This window comes from Heptranchias perlo, chromosome 25, assembly GCF_035084215.1.
Source record: "Heptranchias perlo isolate sHepPer1 chromosome 25, sHepPer1.hap1, whole genome shotgun sequence".
NCBI classification, from domain to species: Eukaryota; Metazoa; Chordata; class Chondrichthyes; order Hexanchiformes; family Hexanchidae; genus Heptranchias; species Heptranchias perlo.
In genome coordinates this window covers 10,458,409-10,484,497 of record NC_090349.1, presented here as the reverse complement: position 1 = coordinate 10,484,497, position 26,089 = coordinate 10,458,409, and the positions used below count along the sequence as shown (strand labels likewise).

General features: G+C 43.1%; 2 protein-coding genes across 5 annotated transcripts; one reads left to right on the top strand and one right to left on the bottom strand.

Annotated features, from left to right (window-relative positions):
* Positions 1-695: 695 nt before the first annotated feature.
* On the bottom strand, positions 696-7,353 carry sirt4 (sirtuin 4). 2 transcript variants are annotated; one of them, XM_068005580.1, is made up of 4 exons: positions 7,275-7,353; positions 4,692-5,486; positions 3,217-3,407; positions 696-2,589 (listed from the first exon to the last, which is right to left on the bottom strand). In XM_068005580.1, the coding sequence occupies exons 2-3, from the start codon at positions 5,484-5,486 to the stop codon at positions 3,255-3,257; spliced, it is 948 nt and encodes a 315-aa protein (XP_067861681.1). In that variant the 5' UTR covers positions 7,275-7,353; the 3' UTR covers positions 696-2,589; positions 3,217-3,254. The 2 variants fall into 2 exon arrangements, 1 of the variants encoding a protein (XP_067861681.1); XR_010967177.1 differs by lacking the exon at positions 696-2,589 and adding an exon at positions 4,046-4,136 and having other exon boundaries at positions 3,336-3,407.
* Positions 7,354-7,478: 125 nt separating this feature from the next.
* ctu1 (cytosolic thiouridylase subunit 1 homolog (S. pombe)) lies at positions 7,479-25,552 on the top strand. Of its 3 annotated transcripts, none has more exons than XM_068005577.1 (3): positions 7,479-7,549; positions 14,241-14,748; positions 17,973-25,552. In XM_068005577.1, exons 2-3 carry the CDS (start codon positions 14,253-14,255, stop codon positions 18,500-18,502), a joined length of 1,026 nt encoding a protein of 341 aa, XP_067861678.1. In that variant the 5' UTR covers positions 7,479-7,549; positions 14,241-14,252; the 3' UTR covers positions 18,503-25,552. The 3 variants fall into 3 exon arrangements, with proteins under 3 accessions (XP_067861678.1, XP_067861680.1, XP_067861679.1); XM_068005579.1 differs by lacking the exon at positions 7,479-7,549 and adding an exon at positions 10,068-10,131; XM_068005578.1 differs by lacking the exon at positions 7,479-7,549 and adding an exon at positions 12,950-13,045.
* The last annotated feature ends 537 nt before the right edge of the window (positions 25,553-26,089 follow it).

Below are 26,089 nucleotides of genomic sequence, written 5' to 3'. Positions count from 1 at the left end.
CAATCTACCTTTGACAACCTGACAAGATGAGCAACGGGTATACTTAGTTGAGTACAGCACGACTGATAACAGCAAGGTTGACAGAATAGGCTGTACACATACAGTTTGAAATTTATGGGTGTTGTAACAATTTTTGAGCAGAAATGCTTGAAAAAAATGTAGAATTCAAGTATTTTTTTTAAAGCTGGTCATAAACAAAAGTGCACAACCTTAACACTTACATAATATCATGCAATTTTAGTTATCTACTGGTGAGTATATTTGCAGGATGCCTGATCCCAGTAAGTGCTGAGTCCCAGAGAAATACGCAACTTTGGACATAAATATTCGAAGATCATAAATTTAAGTGGGAGGAAATTGAGAGGAAAGATTTGAAGAGAGAACATAAACAAAAAAAAAATGAATTTATTCCAAGCCAAACCCTGCTCCTGTCAGATTCTGGATTGGGCAATAAATTGAGAACCCAAATTGCATGAACACCATACGATTTTTCACTTTTACATGGTTCTTAAGGGGTTTGCTGTGTTGTAGTTGAACAGCAATGTGGAAATGTAAACGTACTACCCTCAAGTCAACATAGCACTCCCTCCCCCACAAACACAAACAAGAGTCCCCTTATTAACAAGGAATAAGATCAGAGGAATTGTATGGAGAGGATGACGGAAAGGCAGTTCAATTAATGCTCCAGTACAGTATCTCAACCCCAGAATTTGAAAATGAATTTTATTATTTTCACGTTACAAAACAATCTATTTTCCTGGAGGATGCAGGTATGCATTCACTGGTCAAATATTTATTACAAAAGTCCTGATTATTGCTTGTAAGATGTATTAAGGTAGTGAGCTAAGCCATAAAGACCGGGAGGATTTCTGGACTGTGCAGAGTTAGCTGATCTCAGCCTTGAAAAGAGTTGGAGAGCTAGAATTAGCCTGTCCCAACAGGTAAGGTAGGGGAAATAGGCTAGGATTGCCAGTCACCCTACAGTAAGTGCATGGCTCAGCTCCTGACACAGCATCTCAGTCAATGATTCTTGCAAAATTAATCCTAGGTTCCTGCTGCTTTGCTGAATCACTGATGAGGTTATGTTGAATACAGAACATGTTCAATGGGGAGGCTGTGACACTTGTTTGTACCTTGTCTGTGTGTTAAAAGTGCCAAACAAAAGCTGTTGTAAAAAGTGTCTGTTTTGAGATTTTTTTTTAATGGAATTATTTCATTTATAAATAAAATGAATATTCCCATAAAATATTTACACATGAATATTAAAATATTTAGATCACATGTTTGACAGTTGGGAATATATAAAAGATTCTGATATTAACATAAGGGCTTATGATTATTGAACTCTTATGTAGTTAAATAAATTGGGGAGAGTGCATGGCAATCTTTTTTTTTAAACTCGTTCATGGGATGTGGGTGTCGCTGGCGAAGCTGGCATTTATTGCCCATCCCTAATTGCCCTTGAGAAGGTGGTGGTGAGCCATCTTCTTGAACTGCTGCAGTCCGTGTGGTGACGGTTCTCCCACAGTGCTGTTAGGAAGGGAGTTCCAGGATTTTGACCCAGCGACGATGAAGGAACGGCGATATATTTTCAAGTCGGGATGGTGTGTGACTTGGAGGGGAACGTGCAGGTGGTGTTGTTCCCATGTACATGCTGCTCTTGTCCTTCTAGGTGGTAGAGGTCGCGGGTTTGGGAGGTCCTGTCGAAGAAGCCTTGGCGAGTTGCTGCGATGCATCCTGTGGATGGTACACACTGCAGCCACAGTGCGCCGGTGGTGAAGGGAGTGAATGTTTAGGGTGGTGGATGGGGTGCCAATCAAGCGGGCTTGCTTTGTCCTGGATAGTGTTGAGCTTCTTGAGTGTTGTTGGAGCTGCACTCATCCAGGCAAGTGGAGAGTATTCCATCACACTCCTGACTTGTGCCTTGTAGATGGTGGAAAGGCTTTGGGGAGTCAGGAGGTGAGTCACTCGCCACAGAATACCCAGCCTCTGACCTGCTCTTGTAGCCACAGTATTTATTGTGAATTGTATGTGACCTGTTTGAATGAATAGACTTCATGGGACACATATCTTTTCCTCCCATATACTTAAAGGGAATCTTCAACAACTTCGTAGTGATTATACTCCATTTCTCAGGAAAGTATTCTGGATCTTTATAAAGACTAGAAACTTCCTGTGTGTATGGAAAATATAGCTGTGAGTGAGAGGTTAGGGATAAAAACTCACAGGTACTACTAGCACCACAAATGTCATGTTTTCTCACCCTCAGCTACTACCCTTCCAAGTGTTCCTTGTATATTGTACATAAAAGTTTATTAAAATACCAGATGATCTTCCATGGCATTGCTCAAGGGTAGTCTGAGAGCTGGAGGTCATTTGTGATGTTCAGATGCAGTGTTTAGTGTGGCCTGTCTCTTTAAGGCTGCTGTTCAGATAAGTGAACACCTTCCTAGTGGTCATTGTGTGCACTGTGACTTCATTCTGCTGCATTTTAACTTGATTCAACTACTCACGTTCCACTAGAGGTAGATCTTTGATGAATGTGGGATAATTCAACATCTCATATTGTTCTGCTTTAAACTGCCACATCTATTAGACCAACACATAGAAAGAAATACTTAAATTTCATCGTTAATTACAAGAATTTGTTTGTGTGCTGAGTTCAAAACAGGTGAATATTAAAACAGATGAGCTTCCCAGCTGAGCTTGCTATTAAATATATAAAGTCGAGAGAGAGAGAGAAGGCTCATTAAGCTCACTCCATCCGAGTCTATGTACGATTATTATACCATGGAATCCTCCCCTCCCCACCTTTTGTTTCCCTATTTTAAGGACCATCCCTATCACATCTCAAAAAAAAATCAAGCAGTAATGTTAATGTGTCTATAATCCTCAATCCCCCCCCCTTTTCAACAGATACTAATCCAATTTTTAAAATGTGTCAATTCACTCCAACTACCTTCTGTTCCAAATGTCCACTATTCACATGTTAAATCAATGCACAACAGAACAGTGACACGTGCAGAAACAAACCAGTAGTGGTTAGGGGAGTACCTACCACGTTAATCATTGTACTTTAACAATAGTAATTTATTGTTATGTGAGCTGTGTGCCACTATCAGTCCCTGAAAGAGGAGCTACAGCCTCCTATACTTCGCACTACTGATACACGGATAATCTGTTCTTCGTAATAAAATCATAATTCTTTAATATTACCAGTAGCGGGGAGTTTTCCAGTCTGCAGCATTACAAGATCAAAGGGGAAGAATACACGGCAGCACCTCTCCACATCGAGCACTGATTTTCAGAGTGGCCAGTGTATCTGCTCTGGTAACCCCAATATTCAGTAATGCAGTTGGTAATTTCTTCTCATAGGCTGCAATGATGAACCTATATCCAGAATACACCTATTTATGGAAAACAACAAGAATCAGCAATGTTCATTTATAAACTACCTGGGCATGTGTGATGCAGAAGGGTGGATTTGAACCCGACCCAAAGGCAGGAGGTGAAGACTATTCCTACATACGATATAAGCAGACCCCTGAACCAGTTAGCCTCTTACCTCAGAGAATGAGTTTGCAATTTCTGAAACTTTCAACAAAAAAAATGACTTGTGATGTCCCAACTTATATGGGAAATGAAATGCCAGCATTAATTTACAGACTCTCGAACAAGCATATCACCGAGACCCATTGTTATGTTCCTTGTTAAGAAAAGTGCAATAGTGTTTGTTACACAAGCAAGGTTGCTTCATACCTGAACAGCACCATGCTCCAGGCAAGTATTCACTATATATACTAAATCAAAAGCAAAATAATGCGGATGCTGGAAATCTGAAATAAAAACAGAAAATCCTGGAAAAGCTCTGCAAGTGAGGCAGCATCTGTGGAGAAAGAAACAGAGTTAACGTTTCAGGTCGAAGACCTTTCGTCTGCTGGAGACAGTTGCTGAGGAAAGCGATGTGGCTGTGAAAGCGAGTTTTAGAAGAAACCTGATCAAACATGAGAAGGGAAACAGAAAGCAATGAAAGTGAACAAGGTACCCTTGAAGTTCTGCTCTTCTCTCCGATGGGATTTTCGTTTGTCTCTTCCATGTTTCATATTTATGTAGCTAAGTGAAAGCCTTTAATATATCTGTGTAAATTAAGAGAATTTTTGTTTAATTCTAAAACCACACAGTGTACATCATAGAGAGAACAGTCAGAAGCTCATTACAACCAGGAATACAGAACGACTGGAGTTAGAAGACATAAAAGTTGGAAATCAGAATGTTATATCCTTAGTAACTAGCACCATTAGAACCATTATTGTTACTGTGTTTCACTGAATGTCTCCCTTAAGGGTAGGGGGTGTCCAAGGTTTTGTCTCTGTAGGCTGAATAGTTGCGAACCCTGGAGCTTCAGGAGCCACACATACAAAGTTTAAGTACAAGTTCCCATTAATCTGCATATATCCCAAGTTGTTAATACTAACAGATTTTGGTGTTCTGATTTAGGATATATTCACCAATGAGTCAAAGAGCAGCCCTTTATAAACCTCCAGGCCCATTAAATTCAAACAGGACAAACCTAGAAATATAAACATAAATGCAACTGAGCCACCTTGGCTTCCAGGCTGGACAGTCAGGGCTCAGGGGCCACAGGTTAGACAGCCCTACCTTAAAGGTGTTTGGTAATGTCAGCCACTCACCTGCAGAGAAGAGCCTGCCACCAGAACTGCATCAGACTCAGCCATGCGCTCATAGACAAAATTCACTTTCTCTTTGTTCACAGTGTCTCCAAAAAAGGTGACATCAGGTTTCAGGATGCCACCACACCTCTCACATGAGGGAACGCGAAAATTCTCAACTTGTTTGTCGGTCAGGAAAACGTCTCCATCTGGAGCTATTCCGTGTGCTTCTACAGTCCAGCCAGGATTCAGAGCTGCAAATTTTTCTTGAAGATGAGTCCTAAACGTCATGTCTCCACAGCCAAGACAGATCACCCTGTGAGAACAGCCGTGAAGCTCTGTCAGGCGCTGGCTTCCTGCCTTTGTGTGCAAATCATCCACATTCTGAGTTACCAGCCAATGGAGCTTTCCCAGATTCTCCCATTTACTCAAAACATTGTGCGCCACATTTGGCTGGCGAGAACAAAACTGTGGCCATCCAACATAATTCCGTGCCCAGTACCTCTGCCTGCCCTTGGCACTATGGACAAACTCAGAGTGCTGAATGGGACGCCTTGCTGTCCTAGCGTAGAGCCCCACACCCTCAGAGCGATAATCGGGAATACCAGACTCTGTCGACACCCCTGCTCCGGTCAGCACAAACAGCTTCTTGGACTGAAACACAAACTCTTGAAGTTCCTCCAACTCGATAGAGTCCAAAGGAGGGCTAGAAGGAACAAACGCCAAATTGCATGCAGCGATTGAACTGTAGTTCTTGTAGGTTCGCTTCAAAAACAGGTATTTCTCAGCAACCGCAAATACAGGCAGCAACTGCATCTAGGAATAAACATAATCAATACTCAAGTAATAGTGCCTATAACCATGAGTAGAAACCAAATTTCTGGGAAAACACATATGGTGCTTAGAAACAGCTCCTGTACAAACAGAAACAGCAAAGAGCGCCTGTATGTAGTCTTGATGGTCGGCTGTTCTCTGCAGTGAGTGATCTGCACAACTATAGGCGCAAGATCTTCTTGTACTGTCTTGTCCATTTAATAGTAAAATTCAGAAATCACAGATGCTTTGACTGCTTGTGATCTAGGAGAATGAAGATTAGTTTATACACTAGACATACACAATGAAAAAGTATGTTTTGGTAAATACAGCACCAGCGTGATATATACATGCCAGGAAAGTCCATGGTTTAATCCTCTGATTTAGCAAGATATTGGAGTCTTTACCCACTGTAACATTGGAGAGCTCCTCCACATTTATGTGATGAGTATTCTTGGATCTGACAAACCTGGGTAATCCCAAAAGGGTTGTCAACACTTGTAATAAACTGAAGTGACAGTTTGCAAATCCAGTGTCCTTTATTGAAGAGTTGGGACCGTGTAAACTGTGCCATTATACGGGGTCACGAGCCTGTTAGGGATTCAAGCAGATCGAGTAAAAGGACAATGCCACAATGGTAATAGCTGATCCCTGATCATTTTGTCAACTATTTTTATATTACCTTTTAAAAGCACGCCTTTTCACGATTGTACATGTGCAGGTTTGACACCAGATTAAGTAGGTATTTAGTGTCGCTGATTAGTAAAATGTAGGGGCCCCAAACCCAACCTGTGCATGGGGGCCTCCACAAGACAAACACCGTTCCTGTTTCTCTTGCATCAGACTAGAGCACATTTTAAAACCGAAACAAGCAGGTTCACTGGTTTAGGAACATAGGAATTGCTAGACAAAAAAATTTTCCACAAAATTCACCTGAGGAAGGAGGAAGCCTCCAAAAGCTTGTGAAATTAAAATAAAATTGCTGGACTATAACTTGGTGTTGTGAAATTGTTTACAATAGACAAAAAAAGACCAAGGTGCATCTGGTTTGCGTGATGCGAAATGGAGTTGCTGACTAATCGCAGCGATCAATCTCTATCAATTAGTCTACAACAGTCCCAGACATGACTTGAGGACAATTCTAGTGGTGCAGAGTTTTGGGAGCCATAGGTCCAAAGTCACCTGTTCCTCCCTTACCCTGACTGAGATTACATGGAATTTTTACTGGTGTTCTGGGGATCGCATTCCCCCTACTCGCCATTCTCCATGAAAACAGTAAACAAGTGGCCAGGGAAATGAGCGATCTTCACTGGCTCTGACTCTCCCCAGTACTCCCGAAGTCGCTCTTTCTGTTTAAGAACATTAGGAGCAGGAGTAGGCCATAGGGCCCCTCCAGCCTGCTCAGCCATTCAATAAAATCATGGCTGATCTTTGACATCAACTCCACTTTCCCACCCTATCTCCATATCCCCTGATTCCTTTAGTGTCCAAAAATCTGTCGGTCTCAGCCTGGAATATACTCAACGACTGAGCATCCACAGCCCTCTGGGGTAGAGAATTCCAAAGATTCACAACCTTTTGAGTGAAGAAATTCTTCCTCACCGCAGTCCTAAATGGCCGACCCCCTTATCCTGAGACTATGCCCCCTAGTTCTAGACTTGCCAGCATGTTGTTGTTGCAGCAACAGCCCCAAGGTCAGATTAGCTGTCAGTTCCTCTCCAGACTGCCAGACTCCGAAGGCCCCGCACACTTTCCAATGGCAAAAGATCCCCACCCACTCCTGCAACTTACCTTATCCAGCTCGGCGAGGCCTGGAAGCCAAGTTCTACCTTTGACAGCCGGACGGCGCTGCTATGGAAACACTACAACTCCCACCATGCACCGCAACACCGAGCGCTCGAGCGAAGCCTGGAGCTGCTACCATTGGTCAAATCGCCAGGATCACGTGATCTAATAAAGCGCCCGCGCCGTCTCACTGACCAATAGAAAGGAAGAGCGGTTCCAGACGGAGCCCCGCCTCCTGGCCCTGGCCGCGGAGGAGTCGGTGGCGATCCGGGATATTTGAGGTATGGCGGGCGGCGTAAGGCCGCCAACTGGCGGATAAGATTGACATTTCTGACTGACGCGCTGTGCAGGCCTGCCTTCCTCTGGGGAATGGGCCCTGGGACTCGCGCGTGGTGGGGCTCCTGGGTTTGGAGGCCGCTCCCAAGAAGAAGCGACAGATCCTGCCTGGTGGTGGGAGCTGTGGCGAAGCGGGCCTGGTTACACGGTGTGTGTGAGAGAGAAGTGTAGATGGAGCCGCTTAGGGTGTGAGGCCTCTGTTGTCTGATAACTCTTTGAACTCTCCTCTTGCCCTATATATTGACAGCCTTGTCTCCACTAAGTAGTTTTGGTATTTACAGATATTACTAGAATTTACAGCATAGAAACAGTTCATTGGTCCCATCTGGTCAATGCCGGTGTTTGATCTCCACACGAGCCTCCTTTAATTACCTCTTCCCACTTTGCCCCCATATCCATCCATCCATCTATTCTATTCTATTCTCAGCACGGATCCCTGCGAGACATCACTTCGCACTTTTTGTGGGTCTGGGAAACTTGCTTTAACTCCTACCCCCTGTTTTCTATTTTGTAACTATCTTTCAATCCATTCTGCTACCTGGCCCAGACCTTTGTCGCACGTCTCTTATGTGACACCTTATTGAAGGCTTTCTGAAATTCCATATATACCACATCCACTGCCTTGCCCTTGTCTACTCTTTGAAGAAATAACATAATTCAGAAGGCTGGTAAAATATAATCTTCCTATTTGAAATCCATGCTGACTTTTTTATTACAATCTCCCCCTGTACATGCTTTGTAATCTGATCCTTTAGCAAAGATTCTAGCATCTTTGCTACCACTGACGTTAAGCTAACTGGTTAAAGTTGAGGAAAAAAACAATACCGAGGATTAAAAAAACGTGATGAGTGTAGTTATTGGACTAGTAATCCTGAAGCCTACACTACAAGCTTTATTGATTGCTGCTCTGCACTGGTTAGATGTGTTGATTATTCAATTCTGCTAAGATTCCTAAGTCTTAAAGCGTCAGCTTGGCTCCATTGGTAACTCTGTCCCCGAGTCAGAAAATTGTGGCTTTAAGCCTTACTGCAGACTTGGCACACAAACTAGGCTAATGTTTTAAAGCAGTACTGTTAACACTTCTGTGGAGCACCTTGTGATGTTTTACTAGGTTAAAGGCAGTATGTAAATGCAAGTTGTTGTACTGAGGGAGTTCTGCATTGTCGGAGGTGGTATCTTTCAGATGAGACAGTATACATTCCCAGCATGAAGCTTTGTAACAATGATGAAGATTTACTCGCGCTGCCTGCGTGATAACCTAATGCAGTGGATTGTCTGCCTTTTTACAGAACTTGTCTGATTTGGATTCTATTCATTTCAAGTTAATGAAAATCAGGTGGATCCTATAGAGGACATTCAATCTTCCCCACTAGATTACTGCCCAGGCAGTGAAGTTGAAACACTACCCTGTAGTGTCGAACCCAAGCGGTTTGAATCTGACTCCTCGAGTTTCTGGAATAAGGTCAGCTCCAGAGTTATACTGGAACTTTGCAGGGTCACTAAGTTTGCCGTACAAACAAACTGCATAATATCAACAGAAGTAGGGTACCATCAGTGCATCATTGTGTACTTCAAATGTTTTTACATATTTTGCCTGTCAGTTACTATCCTATAATCTTATAGATTACATGACATCCAGGTGCTGTAGCCGTTGATCTGTATCCTCTTGTGGCAATGATCATAACTTAGTTTATTCATGGACTAATATTGGTATGGCCTGAGATACCAGTGTACGCTTGTGTTTTTTCATAGCCCAGAGTGATGCTGTCATCACTAGATATCCTGCCTGATTTGCTATGCTTGTAACTAAATTAGTTACAAATAGTTTAAGTAGAAATACTTGCAGTTTTGGCATATGGGAATATTCACCTTGTTATAGTGGGAAGTAATTAGCCCACTCTGCCTTCATCTTCCTAATGTCATCCTGTATTACAACAACAACTTGCATTTATATAGTGCCTTTAAGCAACCATCACAAGATTGATGCAAATGAGGTGGAGGGCAGGAGTGATTAAATGACAAAAAGGGACGATGGTTCTAAACTAGTTCACCATTCAGTCTTGAGGCACCGCAAGCTGCTCCTTAGCTATACCGATAGAAATACAATGGAAAGATGCATTATTGCAATTTGCAAGTTACTCCTTGTAACACATTTCACTAGTCAAAACACGGCGTGCTATGATGTTGTGATTACTGCTAAATTCCCTATGACAAAGCCTGAGTCTGTGACAACTTCATTTGAGGGAAGAAAAAGTTGCACTAATGGGTACTAGCCTGGAGATGCAGGTTTGGCATTTGCAGTAGGCTGACCAAAGTGGCGCCACAGTTTTCAGGTTTAACCCCTCCTAAAAGTTCAGGGTTGCATGTTAGGTGTGTGTTTACCAGTTTTTATTCCTTTCCTTCCCTTCCTGCTGTATGCTTTTTCCTGAAATTCTGAAGAGGTTTGAGAAGTACTGACATGTCATGAGACCTGCCATTGCTATGCAGTTGGCCTCTGCTTTCCAAAACCAGAACATGCAGTGTACAAGTGAGTGTTGGAGACCTCTGTGGCCTCACCCATTATTGTTGAAAAGTTTCTTTGGAGTTTGAAAGGTGTGCGTAGCATGAAGATTGGTTGCCTTGTGACAATGTTACATAGCCAAAGGATCCCAAAAAATCACCAAGCCTCCCATGTAAAGATGCAGCTGCTGAAAGTGGGTGTTACTGCCATGTCATACAAGAGCAGTGGAAAGAGTAAACTTAACATATTTACCATGGCAAATTTCTTGAAGGTGTTAAATTTCTTCTGCATCTGGGATGTTGACCTGTGGCACTGCATTGACCTCTGCCATCAGCCCAGCAACTGCCTTCTGAGGAAGGTGCCCCTCCATACTTAAAATAACAAACTTCCCTTTCCTTAGTTTCTACAGCATAACTTCTAGGACTTCATCTAAAAAGGGCGCAGTGTTCCCTCTTCCCTGGGATGTGGCGGACTCCTCTGACACCTTCAGCAGCTCAGCAATAATAAGGCTAAAATAATGAGGTGCTGCACAAGGGAAGTGCAGCTGCCATTTTGAACTGCTCCTTCAGATTTTCCTTGCCCGTGCACACCCAGTGCAGGGCACAATCCGCGCTGGGAACACTGAATAATTGTTTAAATGAGGGGGCCCTTGGAAAATACTGGGTAGTCCCCTCTTTGTATCTGTAATGTGGAATGTGCCTGCACATTTCCGGGTACACTGATATTGGACAATCTTCCCTTTACTAGTAAGTCGCATGCAAAGATAATGTAATTATCAAAGCAATGATTGCACACGAAACAATAACCTTGTTTCCCCCTTGTAATAGCAGTACAGCATTAGCTGCCCTCAACTTACAAATAGTTCAAAGTTTAGATCAAGGATTAAACTATGTGCTGTGCTTTTTTTATTGGAAGTGGTAGGAAGCAATGTTAGTTTTGCTCTGAGCTGCTTATATTGGTTTTAAATTAGGAACACGTGGGCCTGGATTTTCCAATGTTGCATAATTCTGGCACATCTTCACTGGCACAGGATGTGCCCTTAACTCAAGCTGATCTTCCCCATTCCCCCCCAGCATCCAGCCACTTTGCATGTTTAGTTCGACTTCCTGGCCTCAGCCAAAGAATCCACCGGGAAGAGAATGCGGGGAATGATGCAACAGGTTTTGAGCGCCTGACAATAATAAAAAAAAATTCAAAATGTCAAAAAAGACACCTTAGCGTATGCGATCAATTGTCCTGGTTGCATGTTTTTTTGGACCTTTTAAATTTAATTACTGCCGTCCACTGTGCATAGCCAGGGACAAACTGATATTTCTTCCATTCATCATTGCTATGGTGCAACGGATGTAAAATACATCAGGTGACACCTCCATTATTTGGATACCATTATAATATATCCACTCACATTTGGGTGGAGCATAAGTCTACTTGATTCAGCCCAAGGAGCCATCCTAGCTTGAGCAGAAAATATGGCTATCATCTTGATCTGTTGAAGACCTTAATTTTCCAGCGGGTTTTCAAGTGACGCCAGTAGCAACTACCAGTTTTCTAGTTGCAATATTTGAATGAAGCCCTGATGTCATTATTTAGCTTTCCATCGTAATAGCGCTGTGTCATAAAACCACCCATATAAAATGTGTATTAGGGTTGTGTTATGTGCGGAAGTGCTTTTAAAGAGGCTTATAAAAACATTCGTTGCTGTTTTTCCTTTTTTACCCTCTCAGCACTTACTTGTGTCAGTCGTGGCTCAGAGGTAGCACTCTCTCCCATGTCAGAAGGTCATGGGTTCAAGTCCTACTCCAGTGATTTGAGCACATAACCTAGTCTAACATTTCAGTGCAGTGCTGAGGGAGAGCTGCACTATTGGAGGTTCCATCTTTCAGATGAGACGTTAAACCGTCTGTCCTCTTGGGTGGACGCAGAAGATCCAACGGCACTTTTCGAAGAAGAGCAGAGGATTTCTCCCGGTGTCCTGGCCAATATTTATCCCTCCACCAGCATTTCAAAAGTACTTAATTGGCTGTAAAGTGCTTTGGGTCACCCTGTGGTCAGGAAAGACGCTATAGAAATGCAAGGTCGTCTAGTTGCTCAGGCAGCTTTGTGACAATCTTTTTTGAATGTCCATAGTATTGGCCCATGGGAAACCCTTTTTGCTTATGTTTATTGGAAGAAGAGGAGGAGTAACAGAGGGATGCCAGCCAGGCCAGTCTGCCCCAGAGGTAGAGTTCACCCATCTGATGGTTCCTGCATTTACAGACAAAGGCACGCTTACCTGGAATTGCCAGGGAATCTCTGCCTGCAGATGCTATAAATCACTGGGGAAGCAGTAACTGAGCTGCACCATCTGTAAGGGCACCTGCATCTAAGATGCATCATAGGGCAAGCACTGCCATTGGCAACAATGGTGAGCACTCAAGTTCTCTGCCTGCACCTCTCCAGGTATCTTGCAGTGTTATTCTATGGGGATGGTGCCCTGGAGTGGCAATTTCCTTGTTATTCCCTCTTGCAGCACCACTTACACATCGCCAGCTGTCTGACATGGGGTTGCAGTGTTGTGCACTATGACCCTAGCCCAAAGACAGTTTCCTGCCTCCACATTTATTGTGTCATCCACTTTGTTTTGCCAGCTTTTTGTTACTCAAACAGTAACCTTTGTAAAGGCTACCAAGATTTTTGTCCCCGTATGTGGCCACTTGCATCCCTTGAAATAAATCACTTGCACCCCTTGTGAGCTGCTCTTTTCTGTTTATTTTCCTCCCTTCCCTCGGTGAATGCCCAACACACTTTTTTTCCCGTAGGGACAAACTCCCAAAACCAGGCCCACGTTATGAAGCAGACTCTCTCAAAATCAAACCGGGTCAGCACACGAATAGGGATTGGTGCCAATAACTGACTGTCCAATTGGAGACCTGATCAACAAATCTTCCTTGGCCTGTCTTCTGTAAGTCTGATTCTTGATGAATTATACCCAAAGATGAAAGATCTTGTTAATCATTTTTCAAGACCAGAATTTTAACTAAGCTTACACAAACTGTTCAATAAGTTTAACTGTCCAAAATTTACTTCAAGGACTTGCTGGAGTTGCTTGTTTGGTTAGATGCAAGATGGCTTCTTTGTTTCTCCAGGTTAACAGGCCACTAATTACATTTCTTTTAGACCTAGAAACATCCTATAAATTTTTGGGCTGACAAAACTTTGTCCAAGGCAGATGCTCATGGATATGACAGGCTCCAGCAATTTCATTGAGTAACACTTGTATGTTAAGTGCCTTTGGGATGTGGCTTATTAAATCATTCTTCCAGATTCTGGACACACTCCTATTTCCATTAGTGTCTCTTTAATCAATAGATTCCAACTGATTGCATCTCCATGTTATCTTTAAAACTATCCCAAATTTCAGTTTTGCTGACTTCCGGCCTTCATCTCAGTGTGAAGAGTTCAACTTAAGATTGTACTAGCATGGAAGAAATACCGCAAATTGTGCTGAAAATCATATATAACGTTTTAGCACTACATTGTCTACCTCACTGTAATTCTTCTAGAGTTAGTGTGTTTGCTTGGCTCGGTCATAGCACTCTTGCACCTGAGTCAGAAAGTTGTGGGTTGAAGCCCTCTCTAGGACTTGAGCACATAATCTAGGCTGACACTTCAGTGCAGTACCGATGAAGTGCTGCATTATCTGAGATGCTGTCCTTCAGGCGAAAGGTTAAATTGAGGTCCCTCTTAAACCAAGTCAAATAACTGAAAGTAAAATGAAGTCCTGGCCCTAAGTGATGGAGAGGAAACCTCCTTGTGCTCTTGAGCCCTATGGATCAAGATCATTATTTAGGAATGGATAGATTATTTTGCTCAGTTTCTCGTGCTCCTCCCCAATCTGAGGTTTAGGGAATGATGGAACATCACAATCTAGATTTATGACATCCCTGCTACTCAGGGTGTGCTAAAATAAATTCTTGGGTTGCTGTGGGGGAAGGGATGCTTTTAGTAACGAAAAGGATATGGTGTGAGGGATGTACTATGTAATCCAGCTCCATTTTACTGTAAATTTATACAAATGATCAGGCTTAATTGAAATAACTGTTTTGGGCATGTGTGAAGTGCAGCCAACAATCATTTCATTTTATTTGCTCTTTCAGATCAGCTCCAACATGCCTGTTCCCTGTAGCAGCTGTGATAAGAAGGCGGCAGTCCTCAGGCGGCCCAAAACCGGCCACTCCCTTTGCAAAGAGTGCTTTTTCTGGGCATTTGAAGAGGAGGCTCATCAGACAATCACATGTGCAAAGCTTTTCCAGAGGGGAGAGACCGTTGGAATTGGTGCTTCAGGTGGGAAAGACTCAACCGTTCTGGCTCACGTTCTGAAAGTCTTAAATGAGCGGTATAACTACGGGTTAAATCTGATACTGCTCTCCGTGGATGAAGGAATCAGTGGATATCGTGATGACTCCTTAGAGACGGTAAAGAGAAACCAGCAACAGTACAATCTCCCTCTCAAGATCGTTTCCTATGAAGAGCTGTATGGTTGGACAATGGACCAGATTGTGAAGAAAGTTGGTTTGAAGAATAACTGCACGTTCTGTGGGGTCTTCAGACGGCAAGCTCTTGACCGTGGGGCCATGATACTGAAAGTAGACAAGGTCTGCACAGGTAATGCAGCAGCGACTTCCCATTCATCTGGGCCCACTCACACAAACTTATACTTCATGACACAGTGATTTCCAAATATCCACTGGGACCAGTCCCATTCCATAAGGGAATGCAATGTTGCTCCCTGACAACCCCACCTCATCTCCGTTACCATGAGATTTTGAGTAAAGCTCTTCTCTACATGTTTCAGATGTTGCCCGTTTCAGGAGTTTCAATATTTCAGAATGGTTGACACTCCACAAGTCTTACTAAAACTTTTTCTTTACTCCCCTTTGTTTTTAACCTATCGTATTTTGTTAGTCTGAGACCTTTGTTGGTAAGGTGATCTGCTTCCAAGTTTCTGCCAGTACCATGTTGTGCTAACTACTTAGAGCTGTGTGACAATAGCTTGATATAAGACTTCCATTAACTTTTTTTCCCTCTTTTTTTCCCCCCCTCCCCTCATAGAGAAGTGCCTTTGCTTGCTGGTTCCCCATGATAGTGGGGGGAGCTGGCTGTTTGGAGAATCGCTGGTATACATCCATATTGTACCACTCAGTGACCCACTGTTTTTGACAACAACAGCTTGCACTTATATGGCACCTTTAACATGATATGTTCCCAAAGTCAATCACTGAGGTGGCTGAGGGCAGGAGATAAACAAAGTAAAAGTGTTAAGAGTAAATGGGAACAGTAAAAAGCATTGTTGCTATGTTTGCATTAATGCAAGAAGCCTGACAAATAAGATGTATGATTTGAAAGATCTTGCATGGGTTAATAGATTGGACATCATTAGCATCACAGAGATATGGTGGAATGATTCCGATCAATGGGATACATAGCTGGAAGGATATAAATTGTTTGGCAGAGACTGTATTGGGAGAAAAGGAGGTGCTGTGGCAGTGTATATGAACTCCAGTATTGTGGCACTTAAGAGTGAGGAGAAAAAAAAGGATCAATACAACAACTTGCCTTTATATGGCAAAAGAATGTCTCTGACCGCTTGACAAAGGGAGACCGAGAAGTGAAGAAAGTTGGGCGGAGTGGGCAAGAGACCAAAAGCACCGGTGAGGACAAAGATTTCAGGATACATTGATGGCAGGAAAATAGGCACCAAGGCAAGATTGTTTGGAAGAGAATTCGAGGGCAAGACATAATGGCTGAAAGTGCAGCCTCTTGAAGGTGGTGTGAAGAGGCTGGGGGACGAGAGTAATCTGGAGTCAGGAATGGAGGGATTTGGGATGGGATGAGTGACTAGAAAAAAGTTCCCAAATAGGAAGAATAAGGCCATAGATGGATTTGAAAATAAGGATGTGGATCTTGGGAGAGCACTGTGGGTGCAGAGTACTGGATTAGCTGAACTTGCCCCACTTGTGACATGATCCCTTCTAAGTTGATGATAATTGCACTTATGTAACACATTATTTCAAAACATCTCAAAAGCCTTTTACAAAATGAATTAGTTTTTCCTTGAAGTGCAGTGGCTTTTTTTAATTCATTCATGGGATGTAGCGTCGCTGGCAAAGCCAGCATTTATTGCCCATCCCTAATTGCCCTTGAGAAGGTGGTGGTGAGCCGTCGTCTTGAACCGCTGCAGTTCATGTGGTGAAGGTTCTCCCACAGTGCTGTTGGATAGGGAGTTCCAGGGTTTTGACCCAGCGACGATGAAGGAACGATGATATATTTCCAAGTCAGGATTGTGTGTGACTTGGAGGGGACATGCAGCTGGTGGTGTTCCCATGCGCCTACTGCCTTTGTCCTTCTGGTAGGTAGAGGTCGTGGATTTGGGAGGTGCTGTTGAAGAAGCCTTGGCGAGTTGCTGGAATGCATCTTGTAGATGGTTCACGCTACAGTGTGCTGGTGGTGGAGGGAATGAATGCTTAAGGTGGTGGATGGGGTGCCAATCAAGCGGGCTGCTTTGTCCTGGATGTTGTCAAGCTTCTTGAGTGTTGGAGTGGCACTCATTCAGGCAAGTGGAAAATGTTCCATCACTTTTCTGACTTGTGTTTTGTAGATGGTGGAAAGGCTTAGGGGAGTCAGGAGGTGAATCGCTCGCCGCAGAATACAGTGGCTACAAGATCTGCTCTTGTAGCCACTGTATTTATATGGCTGGTCCAGTTAAATTTCTGATCAATGATGACCCCCAGGATGTTGATGGTGGGGGATTCGGCAATGGTAATGCCGTTGAATGTCAAGGGGAGGTGGTTAGACTCTCTCTTGTTGGAGATAGTCATTGCCTGGCATTTGTCTGGCATGAATGTTACTTGCCATTTATCAGCCCAAGCCTGGATGTTGTCCAGGTCTTGCTGCATGCGGGCACGGATTGCTTCATTATCTGAGGGGTTGCGAATGGAACTGAAAACTGTGAAATCATCAGCGGACATCCCCACTTCTGACGTTATGATGGAGGGAAGGTCATTGATGAAGCAGCTGAAGATGGTTGGGCCTAGGACGCTGCCGTGAGGGACTCCTGCAACGACACCCTGGGGCTGAGAAGATTGACCTCTAACAACCACTGCCATTTTTCTTTGTGCTAGGTGTGACTCCAGCCACTGGAGCGTTTTGCCATTGGAGAGTTTTGCCCCTGATTCCCATTGGCTTCAATTTTACTAGGGCTCCTTGATGCCATACTCTGTCAAATGCTGCCTTGATGTCAAGGGAGGTCACTCTTGCCTCACCTCTGGAATTCAGCTCTTTTGTTACCTGCCAAAAAAAAACATTTTTGGCAGGTAACAAATGTGCAAGTTCCAAAAGACATTCAGTACTAAAAAGGGTTAATCTTCGCCATTTAGACCAAGGCTGTAATGAGGTCTGGAGCCGAGTGGTCCTGGCGGAACCCAAACTGAGCACTGGTGAGCAGGTTATTGGTGAGCAAGTGCCACTTGATAGCACTGTCGACGACACCTTCCATCACTTTGCTGATGATTGAGAGTAGACTGATGGGGCGGTAATTGGCCGGATTGGATTTGTCGTGCTTTTTGTGGACAGGACATACCTGGGCAATTTTCCACTTTGTTTGGTAGATGCCAGTGTTGTAGCTGTACTGGAATAGCTTAGCCAGAGGCGCGGCTAGTTCTGGAGCACAGGTCTTTAGCACCACAGCCGGGATGTTATTGGTGCCCATAGCCTTTGCTGTGTCTTCTGCACTCAGCCGGCTTGTTGAGTTGCGTGCTGTCTGTCCATTAATAAGTGAGTGTATCTGTGGGTTGAAGAGTTAACAGTGTCCTTTCTCCCCCTTCTGCCAGGTCACAACGCCGATGACGTTGCCGAGACTGTCCTGATGAACTTCCTGCGTGGAGACATTGCTCGACTTCGCCGCTGCACCTCGATCACCACGGGGAGCGAGGGGGCCATCCCTCGCTGCAAACCACTCAAGTACGCTTATGAGAAAGAGATTGTGCTGTATGCTTACTTCAAGAAACTGGACTACTTCTCCACGGAATGTGTGTATTCCCCTAACGCATACCGGGGCTATGCCCGTGCTTTCCTGAAAGACCTGGAGTCTATCCGGGCCAGTGCCATTATGGATGTGATTCACTCGGGAGAGAACCTTTCTGTGAAGGAGGATGTGAAGATGCCCACACAGGGCACCTGCACCCGCTGTGGTTACATTTCCAGCCAGAAGCTCTGCAAGGCCTGTGTTCTGCTGGAGGGGCTGAACCGTGGGCTGCCTAAACTTGGTATCGGCAAGCACCACAAGCTGCACAGCCGACTGCTGAAGGAGGAGCCACTCACTGAGGAAGAGGAGAAGAAACTAAGAGCGGTTAATTTCTGAATACGTGCATTCATTTTGACATTTAATTTTAAACTCTCTGCAGTTTACCTGGCCATGGCCTGCCTTAAAATGTCAACTAGTCGTTGACGATGGGTTAATGACCAAGATGGCAACTGTATCTAACCTCCATCGTAACGTGCACTGGATAGAACTGCTGCCATCGATCAGCTTTAAACACTATTTTATCCCCCTCATGTTGATGTGAGCCACTTTTTGAATATTCTTACAGTGACATTTTAATTTTTTTTTTAATTGAATTGCAGAGACTGGCTGCCACCCCTTTATGGTGTTCATATTAATATTTGGAGGGATATGGAATCTAATGCTGAAAAGTCAGCACCATTCTACTCCTTTCCTGCAAATTCAGCTACAACTGGATTACTGATTTTCTTGGAAAGCACAGAAACTCTTATGGCATAAAAGACAAAAAACACATTCAATAGCTGAGCAGCAAAAGTTAATTATCATTTGCACCCCCAGCTTATGAAAATCTGTATTTAAGTATGACTTGTATACCAGGTCTTATGTTAATTACAGAAAAAAATAAGAACTTTCACACTTGAATGCCGCCAGTCTGATGGGATGCAAACCTCCTTTCTTTTAGCTAGAATGGTCCTATATGTGAAGTAAATGTGGGTAATCTTAACAACAGTTCCATCAGCTTATATAAGTCCAGAGCACACATCTCTGCTGATTTGGCTTTAATTGGCATAAAATTTGGCAAAATCACTAGGGAGTGGAAGAATTCGCAACGATGGCGTAGGGACAGGGGTGGGGTGGTGTAGAGAAAGGAAGGAAGGGTTATGGTACACATTTTGGGGCAGAGTAAGGGAGCTTTACTTTGCGCTAGCTGTGCTGTACCTGATGCGATCTAAGAGAGCTGGATGCCAACACTCATTGATTTTAAAATTTGGCAAAAAGGTTTCACTTGCCAGTACTGAGATCTTTTGTCTTGATGACCTCTGTATTGACGTGGGACATTCTCGACAGGCTAGATCCTAATCATGGTTGGAGCTGATTTGGAGAAGGGGTGGCTAGGTGCTCGTGGTGGAGGAGGATAAATTGGAGTGCGAGTCAGCCCAGGCTACTTCTGCACTTGGCCTAGCAGTTGCCTGGGTGCAGCTTAACTCGCTGGCCTTTCTGTTACACAGCAGATAGAACTTACTGTTTCTTTGAATCCATATTTTAAGTACTGAATACTTTAGCCTCACAATTACCTTCTGTTCATTCTGGACCCCTCTCCTCTGCACAGCTCTCTTCACTGGACACTAGAACATCACAGACTGCAGAATTTAAAGCTGCTACCACAGAGAGGTGTTCTCAAACATGCTGTGATCAATGCTGTCTACAGAACCTCCTCACGAGGACAGGTGGGCAGATTTGAGATCATGACCCTAGTCCACATTGTGCTGGTATTGAGCAAGTCTTTTGCCAATTTTAAAGTTATTTATGTTTTTCTGTTTCATTAGAAATAACTGATTTTAATCTATTAGCCCTCAGTTCCAGAAGAGGTGGAGGGGGCGGGGTGGGGGGGGGTTCAGTAATTGTTAGGGGAATGGTCTACAATGAAACACTGTGCCCTGACTATGCAGCCCAGTGTGACACTAAATGAAACATCTGTGTTTAACTTAACTAGAGACAGTACAGAGCCTATCCAATTAGTTTTATATTTATTTTCATTAACTTCTGGATTTATCTTAATAAAGCAATTACGATTATTTAATAATAAACTGAAAATGTAATTTGTTTTATACACATCCTATTAATAACACGCTATATAGAACCAAACGTTGTCAGCAACCAACTTATTATAAACCTCAGCAATCCCAATGCAGTTCCCAGTGGGCATAACTCGACATTTCAGAATTTGCCCCTACTTGTCCACTAGTTGGCACAAAATTGTCATTCGCATTGAAAAAGGCCAAAGGATCATTGTGTGGGAAATGGAATAATGTCACAGTTGTTAGTACAGCAGATCCTCTTCTGAGCTTGGGGCAGACAAGGGAGATTTTCCCCATATCTGCCCATGCTGTGCCTAACCTGGGAGTGCTGATACTGATTGTCTGAAATGAATAATGTCCCATTCCCCAGCACTAAAATTTCTTCCCTTCACAAAATCCATAAGGTCAAAAGTATATTAACTGGGATACAATCATTGCAAAAGGCATAGAGAGCGCAGAATTCTTAAATTGCATTCAGGAGAACTTTTTTAGCCAGTACGTAGCAAGCCCAACAAGCGGGGGGACAGTTCTGGATGTAGTTTTAGGGAATGAAGCTGGGCAGGTGGAAGGAGTATCAGTGGGAGGGATTCAAGGTGGTAGTGATCGTAATTCAGTTAGATTTAGCATAGTTATGGAAAAGGACAGAAATAGAACAGGCATAAAAGTTCTAAATTGGGGACCGGCCAATTTTACTAAGCTGAGAAGTGATTTAGCAAAAGTGGACTGGAAACAGCTACTTGAAGGTAAATCAGTGGGAGGGATTCAAGGGGTTCAGAGTAAACATGTTCCCACAAAGAAAAAGGGTGGCACTGCCAAATCTAGAGCCCCCTGGATGACTAGGAGCATACAGGGTAAGATAAGGCAAAAAAGGGAAGCATATATCAGACACCAAGAGCTCAATACTACAGAAAACCTAGAGGAGTATAGAAAGTGCAGGGATGAAATTAAAAAATAAATTAGGAAAGCAAAGTGAGGGCATGAAAAAATACTGGCAAGTAAAATTAACGAAAACCCAAAAATGTTTTATAAATACATAGAGCAAGAGGTTAACTAAGGAGAGAGTAGGGCCTATTAGAGACCAAAAGGGTAACCTATGTGTGGAAGCTGAAGTTGTGGGTGTGGTTCTTAATGAATACTTTGTGTCTCTTCACACAAGAGGGGGATGATGCAGAGATTGTAGTTGAGGAGGAGGTGTGTGAAATATTGGATGGGATAAACATCGTGCAAGAGGAAATATTAAGGGGTTTAGCATCTTTGAAAGTACATAAATTGCCAGGCCTGGATGAAACGGATGAAACGTATCTCACGCTGCTAGGAGAAGCAAGGAAGGAAATAGCGGAGGCTCTGACCATAATTTTCCAATCCATCCTCCCTGGCTACAGGCGTGGTGCCAGAGGATTGGAGGACTGCTAAGGTTGTACCATTGTTTAAAAAGGGAGAAAGAGATAGACCGAGTAATTATAGGCCAGTCAGTCTAACCTCGGTGCTGGGCAAGTTATTGGAATTGATTCTGAGGGACAGCATGATCATCATTTAGAAATTGTAAACAATTTTACAACACCAAGTTATAGTCCAACAAATTTATTTTAAATTCCACAAGCTTTCGGAGGCTTCCTCCTTCGTCAGGTGAACGGTATGGAAATGACATTTTCGAATCCTTCGCATTTGAAAATCACAGAACAATGCCTGGTGATACTCCACATCATTTAGAAAGGCACGGGCTAATCAAGGACAGTCAGCATGGATTTGTTAAGGGAAGGTCGTGTCTGACTAACTTGATTGAAATTTTTAAGCAGGTAACAAGGAGGGTCGATGAGGGTAATGCGTTTGATGTAGTGTACATGGATTTTAGCAAGGCTTTTGACAAGGTCCCACATGGCAGACTGGTCAAAAAAAGTAAAAGCCCATGGGATCCAAGGGAAAGTAGCTAGTTGGATCCAAAATTGGCTCAGTGGCAGGAAGCAAAGAGTAATGGTTGATGGGCGTTTTTGCGACTGGAAGGCTGTTTCCAGTGGGGTCCCGCAAGGCTCAGTACTAGGTCCCTTGCTTTTTGTGGTATATATTAATGATTTGGACTTGAATGTGGGGAGCTTGATCAAGAAGTTTGCAGATGATACAAAAATTGACTGAGTGGTTGGTAGTGAGGAGGAAAGCTGTACACTGCAGGAAGATATCATTGGACTGGTCAGGTGGGCAGAAAAGTGGCAAATGGAATTCAATCCAGAGAATTGTAATGTAATGCATTTGGTGAGGGCAAACAAGGCATGGGAGTACACAATAAATGGGAGTATACTGAGAGGTATGGAGGAACGATGGGACCTTGGAGGTGCATGTCCACAGATCTCCAAAGGTAACAGGACTGGTAGATAAGGTGGTTAAAAAGGCATATAGGATACTTTCCTTTATTGGCTGAGGCATAGAGTACAAGAGCGGGGAGGTTATGCTAGAACTGTATAAAACATTGGTTAGGCCACAGCTTGAGTACTGCGTACAGTTCTGGTCACCACATTACAGGAAAGATGTGATTGCACCAGAGAGGGTACAGAGTAGATTTATGAGGATGTTGCCAGGGCTGGAGAATTTTAGCTATGAGAAAAGATTGGGGTTGTTTCTCTTTGGAACAAAGGAAGCTGAGGGGAGATTTACTTGAGGTATATAAAATTATGACTGGACTAGATAGTGGATAGGGAGGACCTAGTTCCCTTAGCAGAGGGGTCAGTGACCAGGGGGCGTAGATTTAAAGTAATTGGTAGAAGGATTAGAGGGGAGCTGAGGAGAATTTTTTTCCCCCCAGAGGGTGGTGGGGGTCTAAAACTCACTGCCTGAAAGGATGGTAGAGGCAGATAACCTCAACTCATTTAAAAAGTACTTAGATGTGCACTTGAAGTACCGTAACCTACAGGGCTTACAGACCAAGTGCTGGAAAATGGCATTAAGCTGGATAGCTCTTTCGGCTGGCACGGACACGATGGACTGAATGACGTCCTGTGCCGTAACTTTCTATGATTCTATGATAAGATAAACCTCTGCCTGATTGCAGCGGCTACCCTATAACAGAGGAACTCAAACCTCACCAAGGTAAACTCCTCTACTAAAACTTGTTTGCTGCTCCTAATGAGTTAGGACTGTAAATCAGATTGTATTGAAACTGTAAATCTTACAATCTGTAATTATATAGCACAGATTTTTTTACTATAGAATTTTTTTTTCAATTACCAATTTTCAAAAATTTAATTCAATTTCTTACTATCCCATTAGCCTGAGTCCCAATGACCAACCTCACGAATCTCCCATTGTTTTTATAGTTAACTTCAAGACATTCTTATCTATGTAACAGCTTCATTTCTTTTCTTTTCTTGTCGGTTTGTGATCTTTATCACTGCAGGAGAGAAAAACGTCCAAAATGGCAGGTCACATACCCAAATTTTTCTGAAGACTTGAGAAATGTTCTCTAACTTTTTGATACTTTCTGCCATTCGGGACTTCATAGGTTGTAGAAAGCTATTTCTATTTGATTAATGTTTGTGCAGAGTACTTTTAGTGTCTCCTGTTGATGGACAGTTTTGTAACCAAGAAATGCAAGTTTCAGAGGTTCACTGACATTATTCAGACTAAAATGGTTATGTTAACTCGAGAGAGAAAGACAGCAGATGTGTGAACAACGCAAGTCCTTCTGTAAAGAGCATTCACTTCCCATGGGGACAGAATTGAGAAGATGGTAACATCTGGAGCAATGAGCTCAAGGTACAGTTCATTGTCAAGGTTGACAAGCCTTGATGTAGCACTGCAAAATTCAAGTAGGTGTATCAGAAAACAGGTAAATGAAGGAAAACATGGCTTCTAGCCAACATTTGGCATTGATCCTGAGGAAGAACTAGTTATGGCTGCACTAACATGATCTTCCTTATTAGTTCCTGATATTAAGTAATCTTGATAACTGACCGCTGGTGTAGGTGTAGTTAATAGACTTGTGCATGACAGCAGGTTAGACAGCCATTGTCTGACTTCCTCCTTGGGTTGAGGGAGATCCCAATATCAGTGCAGCTTCTACCTGTGGAAAGACAATTATGACTGCAGGGATTATCATGGGCCGTCGTGAAGGAAATTGGTGATAACCCCATGTGGGTTGTATAGGGGCTTGCAGATCAGATGAGTGAAATTCCCTCCCCACCAGACCTACTCAGTTAACGTTTCCGTTTCCATCTCCTCCCATTCTAGACCCATTCCGCTGGGTGTAGAGAGCACCCATGTGGTATGTGGACTATAATAAATGAAATTAAAAGGTAGATTTCTTTACGCAAAGAATGACTATTCATCTAAAGACTATCGACCGCATATCCAACTTCTCATCCTCCTAGACAGAAGTATTGTGGAGCTCTAGGCAGTGGTTATTTCATTAGATGTGATTATCCATTAATGCTAATCTTACGGGTGTGGGTTTAATATCCCATTCTCTGCACTAACGTTTGTTTACACAAAATTTTATATCCTTTGTGTCTGGGGTTTTTTTGATTGATGTTGATACTGTTCTGTTATTTTCAATGTATTCTATTAACATCTACACAGATTTCATCCATTCCAGTGCAAAAGGAATGGTATTTTCCACTTGTCATAAAAGTTATCAGTCCTTGCAGCTGCACCACTGAGCCTCCTCCAGCTCAAAGAATGAAAGTTGTTGCATGAAAGGTGTGGACATGCAGGAGCTTTGTGGCCAAAATGTCTTTTAAAGGAATATCGGCACTTTCCCCAGTTGCATTACTTGTCTTACTCGGAATCATGGGGGTAGATTTTCAAATTGCCACCCGGGTATAAAACTGACATAGCGGATCACCCGCCATTCTAGAAACCGCCCGATTTTCATATCCGTTGATTTCCTTTTTTCCAATGTTTCTCCTGAAAGCTGATTCAGACCTGAGTACAGTTTCAAGGATGCCTGCAGACCACTCCACTTTGCCCAAGTGCCCATTTGTCATGTGTGAACCTTGATTGGGTGTCAGCAGTCTGCTTGACTGTGGAGAATTTCATCATCTAGCCTGATCTTCCCCTTACTTGATGGCCATATTCATAACTTGTAACCTGTGGTAGAAATGTAACAATCAAGAGCTGCAATAATGGCTGATAGCTCAAGGATGCTGTGGCCATTGTACCGACTACACTGAGATAAGTTAGCGAAGGCCAGAAGTTAAATTTAAGGCCCTCCTTGTCTTGTATGACCCAGTACCACACTAGGTAGTGCAGGTTGTGCTCAGCCTCTTCATCCTTGAAGCTTTCAATTTAATCTTGGCTTTCAAAATAGACACATCTTTATAATAAAACTACTTGTATATGTTATGCATGTTGAATTTCTTGTTTGTCAAACCTGTTGAATCTTTCCTCTGTATCAAGCAATCAGTCAATTTTATTCATCTTCACTGGTCAAGTATTTGTCTGTTTTTCATTTTTCTAATTGGTTGTCTTCTACTTGATGAATAACAAAAGGAATCATTGTGTAATATTTTTGCCCAATTTCAAACACATTTTACCCAGTCACATTTCAGAAAAAGAGATTCTCCATGATAGTTCCTCACTCACTTCATTTAGATACCCTTAGCAGGATGTACCCACTGGGTCTCTAAACAGCCTGTAATCAGAGGACACTCTCATTCCCCCACTCCATACTTCACAGTCCCCACTTGACCAGCTGATTTCTGACCTTTTGGGTCTACATTTCCCAGAAGGGCCAAGCAGCCAGGATTGCAAAGCAGATACCATCCAAACTCCCTGTGTGCAGAGGTCTCCAGATGCCTCCCATATGAAAAGCCTAGCTGAATTCCTGGCTTTATTTTCTGAACCATATAGTTGGGGAAAATAAATGGGGAAACAGGCC

Coding starts and splice junctions, on each gene's coding strand:
- sirt4 (XM_068005580.1), bottom strand. CDS start 5,486: ATGCAGTTGCTGCCTGTATTTGCGGTTGCTGAGAAATACCTGTTTTTG. Junction 3,408..4,691: donor TGGCAGGCTCTTCTCTGCAG/GTGAGTGGCTGA, acceptor TTCCATAAATAG/GTGTATTCTGGATATAGGTT.
- ctu1 (XM_068005577.1), top strand. CDS start 14,253: ATGCCTGTTCCCTGTAGCAGCTGTGATAAGAAGGCGGCAGTCCTCAGG. Junction 14,749..17,972: donor AGTAGACAAGGTCTGCACAG/GTAATGCAGCAG, acceptor CCCTTCTGCCAG/GTCACAACGCCGATGACGTT.